The sequence below is a fragment of the Callithrix jacchus genome, chromosome 12 (genome assembly GCF_049354715.1).
Source record: "Callithrix jacchus isolate 240 chromosome 12, calJac240_pri, whole genome shotgun sequence".
Classification (NCBI taxonomy): domain Eukaryota; kingdom Metazoa; phylum Chordata; class Mammalia; order Primates; family Cebidae; genus Callithrix; species Callithrix jacchus.
In genome coordinates this window covers 82,317,265-82,328,856 of record NC_133513.1, presented here as the reverse complement: position 1 = coordinate 82,328,856, position 11,592 = coordinate 82,317,265, and the positions used below count along the sequence as shown (strand labels likewise).

Sequence of the window (11,592 nt, the reverse complement as noted above, 5' to 3'; positions counted from 1 at the left end):
TTGCCAAAAGTGTTACCTTGAGCAATAACGTTCTCCAGGTTTGCTAAGTGGCTGAGTTGGAATTTGAACCCAGTGCTAACTCCAAAGCTCATAGTGTTGGTCACCATGTGATGCCGCCTTCTCCTCTTAAAAAAGAGGCAACTCCTTACTCTATAAATAACATGACATTGTCTTTTGCAGTCCTTTCTGGGTGAGGAAAGTGCTTTTTATAGCATGGAATTGCTCCTGTTTACTTGGTCTCTTTCAGCACCGATTAATACTGCCTACAGTTTTGTCCTTCACTGTCCTTACACTGTATTCCTAGGTTTCCTCCCTGCAAAAGACAACTCCATGAGACCACATGGTGTTTGTGTGTGTGTGTGTGTGTGTGTGTGTGCGCGCCAGCAAAGAAATTTCACTCCCCTCCCCCCCAAGTCTGCCTACTTTTCTATAAATAATTGTTCTCCTCCCTCCTCTCAGGCCACAGAGTAGTTTGGTCACTTAACCTAACGCACATGCACACACGCGCGCGCGCAAGCACACACTCACAAAGCGGGGAGGGCAACGTGAATGACCTTGCAAAGGTATCTTGCTGACTGGGACAGGATTAGCAAACCTGAAACCTCTGCAAATATTTGTCTTCCTCCCGCATTCCTCCTGAAGCGGTTCGCTCCTCTCGCTGTCTCTCCCATTCCCCTCTCGGTTTTGCACCGCCATACAAAGCCCAACCCGCCCATCTCCTCTCCCCAAGCCCAGAGAACTTCATTCCCCATGTTGAAACTCGTCAGTGGCGGTGGCGGGCAGGACTGGGCATGCTCAGTGGCGGGGACTAGTCTGGGAGGCGAGGAAGCCGCGTTTGAAGTCGCGCGGCCGGGGGGTCGGGGAAAGGCGGGTGGAAGGAGTCTCGGCTGGGAGGTGTACGGGGATCCCCGATTCCACGCCCGGGGCTGGCGTGCTCCAGGCCGGCGCCGTGGGGCCGGCGCGCGGGGGGCAGGGCGCGAAGAAGGTGGGGGAGTCCGAGGGAGGAGGGGAGGAGCGCCGGGTTCGCCATCCCCAGGCGCCGGCTCTGCGGCTGCTGAATCGGAAGCCGCAGGGAGGATCCGGGGAAATAAAGACGCCCGAGAATGACCTCCAGCGAGGCTGCCTGAGCCGGGGCCTGCGCGCAGCCCCGCCAGCCCCCGGCATGGGTGACCGCGGCGGGCAGCCAGAGCGCTCGGCCCCGTACTCCCTAGGGGCCCCGGTGGGCACCAACGCCGCCGCTGTGAACGGGCTGCTGCACAACGGCTTCCATCCACCGCCAATCCAGCCGCCGCTCGTCTGCAGCCGGGGTCCAGTGGGCGGCAGCGACGCGGCGCCTCCGCGCCTCCCGCTCCTGCCCGAGCTCCAGCCGCAGCCACTGCTCCCTCAGCACGACTCCCCGGCCAAGAAATGCCGGCTGCGGAGGAGAATGGACTCGGGGAGAAAGAACAGGCCGCGTAAGTCCCGCTGGGAGGGGAGCGCGGGCGCTAGGCAGACGCTGCGTGCGGGGCCCGGGACTGGGAGCAGCTGGGGCAAGCGCCACAGCACGCCCCGTGCGCCCTAGCGCCCGCGGCCGGAGGGGGTTCCCTGAACTGATTCTTTTCCCAGGGGGTATCAAGCTCTAAAGGTCGTTGCCTGAGCCTACCCTTTTGCTCGCTCCTGTCCGTGGAATGGGCGTATTGGACACGGAGCTTGAGCGGGTCCCTAGGTGAAGGATCTATAACAGCGAACCCTCTGTCCGCCCTTCTAATTGGTGGTTGGGGAAATGCATGCGTGTGAACATTTGGTGGGATCCGGGAGTGAGGATAAAGCGCGCGGCACAGCCAAGCGTGCTCTCTCCTTTCTCAGCCCCTCTCTCTCCTCTGAGCGCGTCCTGCTGGGACTGCCTGCCCTTCGAATCACGGAGTAGCCGGCAGCGTCTCGGGTCTACAGGAGAGCGCAAGTCTGGAGGCGTAGAGTTTAACAACCTCCCCAAATCACAGCCTATTAGACGCTGCTTTTTCACAGCCAATGAAAGGATTTTTTGAGAGGGACACACCCACTGATGCCATGTGGGCCGGAACTATGTGGACCAATGAGGATTGGAGGTGGATTTTTTTTTCAAGGAGGGAGGAGGTGGAGTTGAAGGTTTGTAATTGTAATGTACAGAAAGCCGAAGTGCATTATTTCACAATCTAAAACTTGTATATATAATGGTAATTTGCAAAGTGTACCTTCCCCGCAGGACACTGTGGGATGTAAATTTGTAGGTCGAGTTTACAGCTGGTTATTCTAAGCTGAATCTCATTCAACTGGTTACTTCTTTGTGGGTGCATTTAATGAAGCTTATAAATGGCAAAAACCAAAGTAAGTAGAACGAATGCTAATTAACGACAACATTTGAACACTCACCTTTTGCATAGAGGTTATGTTGTTTGATATAGGGAAATCGTTAAGTAGGTTTTGGATTTCTGTAAAAGTTTGATGATTGGCAAATAGCACCTTCATGTTTTCCTGTTTCTCTTTCTGTGTCTTTTTGACTTTTAGCCTTTCTGAATTGGATTAAAGTTTCTAAGACTTTGGAAACCACTTTAACATGACTGTTTGTGACTCTGATACCTGTATTTTGTAGGTCTGAGACGTTACGATTTTGTGTAGAACTTTGAAGCCAAACAGCAGATTTGGCTACGGTTGTAAGGTGTAAGGTTGTAATCTAGCACCTGATTTTTATTTGCTTTTGTTTTTGATGCTTGTTAGAAAATAACTTTCATTAGTATTAATATTTTAAAAGTCAGGACTTAATATTGGTTACTGTGACTTATAAGCCTGTTTTACTTATTTTGAAGCTACATTTCTGTTATTTCTCTGATCTACATTAACAGATTGTACTAGAGTTTGCAATGAAAATAGCTAAAATATAATGGAAGGGAGCTTCTAGCTTAATCTTCTATGTCTAATTGAGGCTATAACACCTCTTGAAATAACTTCTGAGGAATTGAAAATACACCCTTTAAGAATATCTTGAAGACAGAAAAACTAATCTGAGCCTTAACTTGGGCTTGCAAACCCATGGAGAAAGCAGTTCATCAAAATTGGATTTACACTATTTGCCATGTTTTCTTCCCTCAGATTTGAACAGCCATTTCTGAAATAAATTTTCATGTTCTGAGGAGTCACATCTGGCCTTTTCACTACCAAAATTTCATAGATAAAATGGTTTAACTTAATATATTTTTGCCTTGCCTGTTGACATTCACATATCTTTATAAAAAGAATATTGCCTAATCCGTTGATATTTGGTTACTCTAAGAGGGATCAGGTACTATAAGAGGAATATTTAGGTACTCAATGAGTATTTGCATACTCTAAGCTTATTCCTATTTGCTGATGACTGACAGATTTTTACATGAACAATTTTTTCAAAGAGAAGTTGGGTGCTTTGAATGTAAACTTGAAAGTGTCCCAGTGGTGAAACATCAAGCTGGACAAATAATTATTTTCTCCTTGTCAGTTATAACAATTTGGCCTCTGTCCAAACCAGATGTGTGTTAAGACAGCCAGTATTAACACTTGTAAAGGCACCTCGAATGCATCTGTGAATAGGTATGTTTCTGTTTTGTAATACTGTAGGTAAAGGGCAGTATGCATTAAAAATACTTCATGTTTGAAAATGATAGATGGAATAAAACAGATCAGTATTTTTAGCTTATTTAAAACATTTTAATCTGACCTTTCAGTGCAGAGACTATTCACCATCTTGCAATCTAAAATTCAGTTCAGTGACAGGGTAATTTTGCTAAATCAGGAAAGGAGAATATTGTCCACTGTTTTCATCTGAAGTTATGTCATCTTACTCTACTCATCCTTGGAAGGTTTTTCTTAGACTATCTACGTAATATCAGGTTTCCTTAGACACTTTACCCACCTCTGCTATATAGCAGCAGTGTGATCTTAACCAAGTCACTAGGTCTCATCTTGAACTGCTGGAGCTAGGTTAGGTGATCTCCAAGTGCTGTTTCCTGTACCTTCAGAATTCTATGACACTTCAGAGCTGACAGTTCTTCTTACTAGATGACACTAATTATCTGCTCTGCCATTGACTTAACATTTAATTATGAATGGATTTTTTTTTGCCATGTGCCGATTTTATCACGTGTGTTGTATGTGTTACTTGTCTCGCAAATTAAATTGAATGTCTGATTATAGACGATACATTTTTTTCTCATGTGCCTTGCATCTTGGGTACAAGGATATATGACTGATGTCACAGAAAAATGGTATAAGTAACCCCATCACCGTCTCATTGAGGAAGCCATTTCCTCCTCCACAACAGACTTTGACAAAAGTCCTTCAGTGGCGTTTCCATAGGTATCAATAGGAGATTCCTTTGGTCTGCTCCTTGGTCTTGGTGCCCAATTCTTTGAAGCACATTTAAGTAGCACCTCATAAGGTCACCTCATTTACCAAATATTTTGAAACTAATGTTAGTTCTAAAGTGCTTTGAATACTAATGTGTTGTAAATGGTGTACTCATTCAAGGGCTTGAATCCCAGCTGGATGATCTTAGTCAGTTACTTTACCTTTATGTTTTAGTTTCACATCAATAAAATGGAGATAATCTTACTACTTTGTGGAGTTGATATGAGGATTAAATGAGATAATATATATAAAGAATCCTGTTTGGTACATAGCACTTATTTATAAATAGCAGCTGTCTTCATCACCGACACACTGAGTATTGTCCACCGTTAATCCGTAGGACAAGGCAATTGAGCTGGCACATACAACCTCAGGCTGACTTTCTTCGTTTTAAAAAAAATACAGGCCAGATGCAGTGGCTCATGCCTGTAATCCTAGCACTTTGGGAGGCCAAGGCAGGAGTATCTATTGAGCCCAGAAGTTCCAAGATGAGACTGAGCAACATAGGGAGACCACATCTCTACAAAAGCTAAAAGTAAAAAAGTTTACCTGGGCATGATGGCATATGCCTGTGGTACCAGCCACTCAGGAGGCTGAGGCAGGAGGATTGCTTGAACTCTCAAGGTTAATGCTGCAGTGAGCTATGATTGCACACCGCACTGCAGCCTGGGCCACAGAGCAAGACCCTGTCTCTAAATGAATAAACAAACAAACAAATACAGGCCTAGAATAAGAAAGACCAAAGCGTTAGATTTGATCGGCTATAATACTATTCCTATCCCACAATTCTTTCTTTTTCTTTTCTTTTCCTTTTTTCTTCCTTCCTTTTTTCCCCTGAATATAGCTAAAAATATTGGATAGCATAAAAATATATAGGAAGAAAGCAGGAAAAAGTATCTGTGATCCCACCACTTAGAGAAAACAACTGTTTAAAATGTGCCATATTTTAATGGTAATTTTTGATCATACTAAGATAAGATTTTGATTAAAATTTTTAATTTAAAATTTTGGTATAAGCATTTTCTCATGGCATCTAAACATCATTCTTAATGGTTGTATTATATTTCTGATATTCCATTATGTAGATATTCCAAAATTTGTTTAATCTATCTCTTGGAGCTTTAGACTACACGCAGGGTCTTTATATCACAAAGCACACACACAAACACAAACTTTGAATCACTAATTCAAACATTGTAGTCTTGATTAGAACTTGGAGTATTTTGCTATATTAGAAAGCAGAGTGTGGCAGCAACAACTTTGTACATACCTCTTCCTCCCTAAAGTTATTTTCAGTAATATTGGTGAATTTATACTTTTTAGAGAAAGAACATAAAAGACACAAAGTAGTATATAGTTGTTGTCTTGAAAATCTAGATATTTTAGACACCAAGGACACTATTTTAGAAAAGCTGTAACACTAGTGAAGAGAGAAGAATGCAAAGGAAATAATTGAGTCACTGAACACTACACTGCAGAAAGGCAAACATGTGAGTATCATCTGAAGGGCTCATGTGCTACCCTATTCCATCGCATTGTGTGGCAACAGGCAGGAATATTGAGTTGCATGCAGTCGGTCTTCTAGTCGGTGGTTCTGACTTCTCAAATCATCCAGATAGCAGAAAATGAGTGAGAGCTCATCATGCACGTAGTGTATGGTTGGTACAGACTGAAAAAACCCCAATCTGTTACCGGTTTTAGCCATCATTGTGAAAGTATAAGGCTTTAATTTTCTAAATATTGGGATGCTTAGCTTTGGCACTTGGACATTACATTACCCTTGAATCAGGCTAATTAGAAAAGCCAGTGTAAAAAGATAAACAAAAAAAATTATCTGGTTGTATCTGCATAGATTATGGATGCATACAGTATTTTTAGCAATTAATTTTAACATAATCAATACTTCTAGATGGATGAGAGACATTGCAAATTCAAAAACAAAAGACTGAAATGGAAAGCAGGGGCACATTCTCTAGCATTGCTACCTTCTAGGGCATGGTCAGATTCCCAAGTTTGTCAGTTAAGCTATGACTTGTACAATTCACATTTGAATTGATGATTAATAATTTAAGGCCCAAGTGTCCAGTGTCTAACTGGTTAAGGATCAGGATTCTATTAAACATACAAACACTGTTTTTCCTCCACAAGACCAGTAAGTGAATTTCAACATGAATATAACACAAAGCATATTTTATTTGGCATGGTGACCAAAGACAGAAATAGTGTTGTTGATTCTTGACATGTGAGACATTTAACAAGTGACTAAAACAAAACCCATATGGTTTTAGAGAGAGTATAAGTAGGGAAACAAAGGAATATTGTTTTTTACTGACAGGTTGTTTGTGTGTGTGTGATAGCCTGCATTTTAATATTTTGTATGTGTATGTGTTAAGTATGAACATATGAAAATTAATAAGGGTTTGACTTCTAAGTTATTTAATTACATGTGCTTTAGCTTTAATAGATAAGCCACTATTCATCTTGGGATCCTGGGATGGCAGGTATTCAGTGTACCCACTGTGGCAGACAGAATTTCTAAGTAGACCTTTTCTCTAGATAGTGCAGCTGTCAAGCTTGGTATCTCATTACTTAATTTATGATACCTTTTAAATGCTTAGAGTTGGGTGGTCGCGTGTGTGTGTGTGTGTGTGTGTGTGTGTGTGTGTGTGTTTTCTCTCCTTGAGAGTGTATTTGAGAGTAGCAGATGATTCAAAGGGCAAAGAAATATTATTTATAGAGAGAGTTACCTCAAAATAATGACCTGAACCTCTAACAGATTTCTCTACAGTTAGAAAAGAAGGTGGAAAAAGTCCTTGACAGTAGCTTTGACTTACCGAGTAATGAAAGTAGCTATTATTGAGTGACATCTCTGTGTCTGTTGTTCTGCATGTGCTTTTACAAAAGCATGCAATTCTTTTGTATATATATCTACTGGCTGCCAGTCAATTCTCACTCCTACTCTCTATTTTAAAGATGGGGAAAGAGAGGCTCAAAGGAGTAAAGCAACCTGTCCAAAGACCTGTAGTCAATGAATGACATGGCCAACATTGTAACCCAAGTCTATCTTCCTTGCCAGCTGGCTTTGTTTTCCACCACAATAAGCCTGTTATTTATCTTGGGGAAAGGCAGTGTGTTCTGTAAAGCTTTTGGAAAAGATGGGTGTATGTAATCTGTACACTTTTGGAAAAACGCTCATCCATGTGTCTGTGGAGGTAACAGTAGCCAACATTAAGGAGCAGTTACTATGTGCTAGGCACTGAATTAGACACATGGATTATCTCATCAAATACTCCCAGCAGAATGTGAGGTGGGTACCATCATTATCTTCCTTCTACAGATGAGGAAACTGAGGGCTCAGGACTCAGGGTAAAACTATTTGAGTTCAGATTTTGACTCTGCTGGGCAGGGCCCTAGTGGATTCCATGAAGCAACTGTGGGTAGGGTTCTGTAGTGGAAAGAGCTTTGTTGCCACCAGACCTGGATTCAGATCGTCATTTCCTACTTACTAGCAATGAAGCCTTAGGTGAGATTCTTACTTCATCAAGGCTCACTGTTGAATAGAGATAATGGTGTCCATCTTATCAGTTCCAGTAAGAACCAAATGTGGAAAATGTATGTAAAATGTAGTACCATGCCTGGACCCTAGTACCTGCATAGTAAAAGATATCTTACTATTTACCAGGGTTCGAATGTGTCCCCCAGAACCCATGTGTTGGAAATGTAATCTCCAATGCAACAGTGTTAGGAGGTGGGGCTTAATGGAGGATGTTTAGGTCTCAAGGGCTCTACCCTCATGTACGGGTTAATGCCAATTGTAAAAGGACTTGAGGCTGCAAGTTCAACGTGTTGCTCTTTCTCAAGCATACTCTTTTGCACTTCTGCCATGGGATGATGCAGCAAGAAGGCCCTCACCAGATGGAGCCCCTCGATCTTGGACTTCCCAGCCTCCAGAACTGTAAGCTAATACATTTCTGTTCATTATAAACTACCCAGTCACAGATATTCTGTTATGGCAACACAAACTGGACTAAGACAGAAAACTGGTACTGAGAAATGAAGCTGTTGCTATAACAAATACCTGAAAATGTGAAAGCAGTTTTGGAACTGGGTAACAGGTGAAGGCTGGAAGAATTTGGGGAAGCAGGCTATGAAAAGCCTGTATTGCTATGAACAGAGCATTAAATGTGGTTCTGGTGAAGCCTGAGAAGAGGAAGAGTGCTGTAATAAAAGTCTAAATCTGTTTGGAGATTACTTACATGATTGTGATGAGGATGAGATTGTGATTAGAAATAAGGACAATAAAGGCAATTCTGATGAGAGCTCAGATGGAAAAGAGGAGTAAGGTATTGGAAACTGGAGTAAAGACCAGCCTTGTTATGAAGTGGCAAAGAATTTGGCCGAATTGTGTCTGTACCCTAGGGCTTTATGGAAGGCATAATATAAGAGCAGTAACTACAATCTTTGATGGAAGAAATTTCTAAGCAAAATATTAAAGGAGCTGCAAGGCTTCTTTTAACTGCATACAGGAAAATAAGAGAAGAGAGAAATTATTTAACATTAAAATTTATAATTAAAAAGGAAACAGAATTTAGGGATTTGAAGGATTCTCATCCTGGCAGTGTGGTAGAGAATGAAAGAACATTTTCAGGAGGGAAGACCAAGGGTGTGGGCAAGCAACCAGTTGATAAAGAGATTGATTAGTAGAGATAGAAGGAAGCCAGGGGCTGTTCATCAGGACAATGGAAGAATGACTCTGAAGGCATTTTGGAAATTACTGGTGCTATCCCTCCCATCACAGGCACAGAGTGCCATGACCTGGGAGAAGGAAATATAGTCATGCCCCACATATAGACCTTTTCACCAAGGAAGGACCACATATACATACACAGTCCTATAAGATTATAATGGAGTGGAAAATTCTTACTCCCCAGTGATATCATAACTATTGCGACATCATAACTCAGTGTGTTTCTCATCTGTTTTTGATGATGACTGTATATATCTACTGGCTGCCAGTCATATAAAAATAAAGCACGTGGCCAGGCGCAGTGGCTCACACCTGTAATCCAGTACTTTGGGAGGCCAAAGCGGGTGGATCACAAGGTCAAGAGATCAAAAACATCCTGGCCAACATGGTGAAACCCTGTCTCTACTAAAAATACAAAAATTAGCAGGGTGTGGTAGTGGGCATCTGTAGTCCTAGCTACTCTGGAGGCTGAGACAGGAAAATCGGTTGAACCTGGGAGGTGGAGGTTGCAGTGAGCCGAGATCGCGCCTTTGCATTCCAGCCTGGTGACAGAGCAAGACACTGTCTCAAGAAAAAAAAATATAGAGAGAGAGCATTTACAGTTGTGTATAATACATAATACCTTCTATTGTGACAAGGTGTGGAGGTGGAAGATAGGGATATTGATGACCTTGACTCTATATGGACCTAGGTTAATGTGTGCATGGGTGTCTTCATTTTTAACAAGTAAGTTTAAAAAGTAAAAAATAAAAATAAAAAATTTAAAAAATAGAAAAAAGCTTATAGAATGAGGATATAAAGAAAGAAAATATTTTTGTATACCTTGACAATGTGTTTGTTTTAAGCCAAGTGTTATTACAAAAGAGTCAAAAACTTTAAAACATTATAAAGTTAATAAAGTAAAAAATTTATAGTAAGCTAAGTATAGTTGGTTACTGAAGAAATAAATTTCTTTTTATAAATGTAGTGTAGCCTAAGTGAGCAATGCTTGTAAAGTCTGCAGCGTGTATAGTGATGTCCTAGGCCTTCACATTTACTCACCACTCACTCGCTCACCAGAGCAACTTTCAGTCCTGGAAGCTCCTGTATGTGCCCTGTACATGTATACCATTTTTTGTCTTTTAAACTGTATATTTACTCTACCTTTTCTATGTTTGAGTATGTTTAGATACATAAATACTAACTATTGTGTTACAACTGCCTACAATACTCATCACAGTAACATGCTGTACAGGTTTACAGCTTAGGAGCAATAGGGTTTACCATATAGCCTAGGTCTGTAGTAGGCTACACCATCTAGGGTTGTGTAAGTACAATGTATGCTGTTTACACAATGACAACATTGCCTAATGACACTTTCCTCTGAAAATATCCCTGTCATTAAGTGACATGTGACTATATATCAAAAGAGAGACCTAGTGTGCCCTCTGGATCTTGAGGGTTCACTGCTCAGGGCTGCCTGAAGCCTCTGCTCTCCACATTTCAATACAGTGCTTCTTGCTCACCCTAAAGGCAAGCAAGAAGGGTGGCTCAAGGGTGCTCTGTTGTGGCTCAGGCCACAGCTTTGGCATGTGCAAACAGCAGATCTTTGTGGCATCCATGTGGTGGTAAGTCTACAGACACGCAGAGTATAAGAATTATGGAAGCAGGCCGGGTGCGGTGGCTCACACCTGTAATCCCAACAATTTGGGAGGCCAAGGTGCACGGATCACAAGGTCAGGAGATTGAGACTATCCTGCAACATGGTGAAACCCTGTCTTTACTAAAAAACACAAAAAGTTAGCCAGGCGTGGTGGCATGTGCCTGTAGTCCCAGCTGCTCGGGAGGTTGAGGCAGGAGAATCTCTTGAACCTGGGAGGCGGAGGTTGCAGTGAGCTGAGATCACACTCCTGCACTCCAGCCTGGGCAAGAGAGTGAGACTCCATTTTAAAAAAAACAAAAACAAAAACAAAAAGGAATTGTGTGGAGGCATGGCTTTCTTCAGCTATATTTCAAAGGATGTCATAGACAGCCTCAGGGCCCAGGCAGAGACCTGCTGCAGGGGTGGAGCCACCAGAGAGCCCCTACTAGGGCAATGAGCAGCATAACTTTGGGGTCAGAGCTACTGCAGAAAGTCTCCTAGAGCAATGCCTACTAAAGCCTAAGGAGTGGGGTCACACCAGCACCCCAGAACTGTGGAACTATCAGCATGAAACCAGTCTGAAGAGCCACAGATACCTGACTCCAGACTGTGAGAGCTGCTGCATGGGTAGCACCAAGCAAAGCTGTAGGGGTAGGCCTGCCTACCTGAGGCCTTGGGGGCCCAGCTGCCCCTCCAGTGTGCCCAGATGGTAAGACGTGGGTGGAGTCAAGGAAGATAACTCTGGAGCCATAAGATTTAGTGTTGTTTGCCCCGTTGGGTTTTGGACTGAAGACTATCCCTTCTTGCCATTTCTCTCTTTTGGAATGGG

At 42.7% G+C, this 11,592-nt stretch overlaps 1 protein-coding gene across 1 annotated transcript in view; it reads left to right on the top strand.

The window, feature by feature from the left end:
- The first annotated feature begins 457 nt into the window (after positions 1 to 457).
- Positions 458 to 11,592, top strand: part of PANK1 (pantothenate kinase 1) — a 65,668-nt gene continuing 54,533 nt past the window's right edge. The window contains 2 exon segments of the mRNA XM_002807452.8: positions 458 to 891; positions 893 to 1,454. Of these exon segments, the coding sequence (XP_002807498.3) occupies positions 550 to 891; positions 893 to 1,454 (904 nt within the window). The 5' untranslated portion in view covers positions 458 to 549.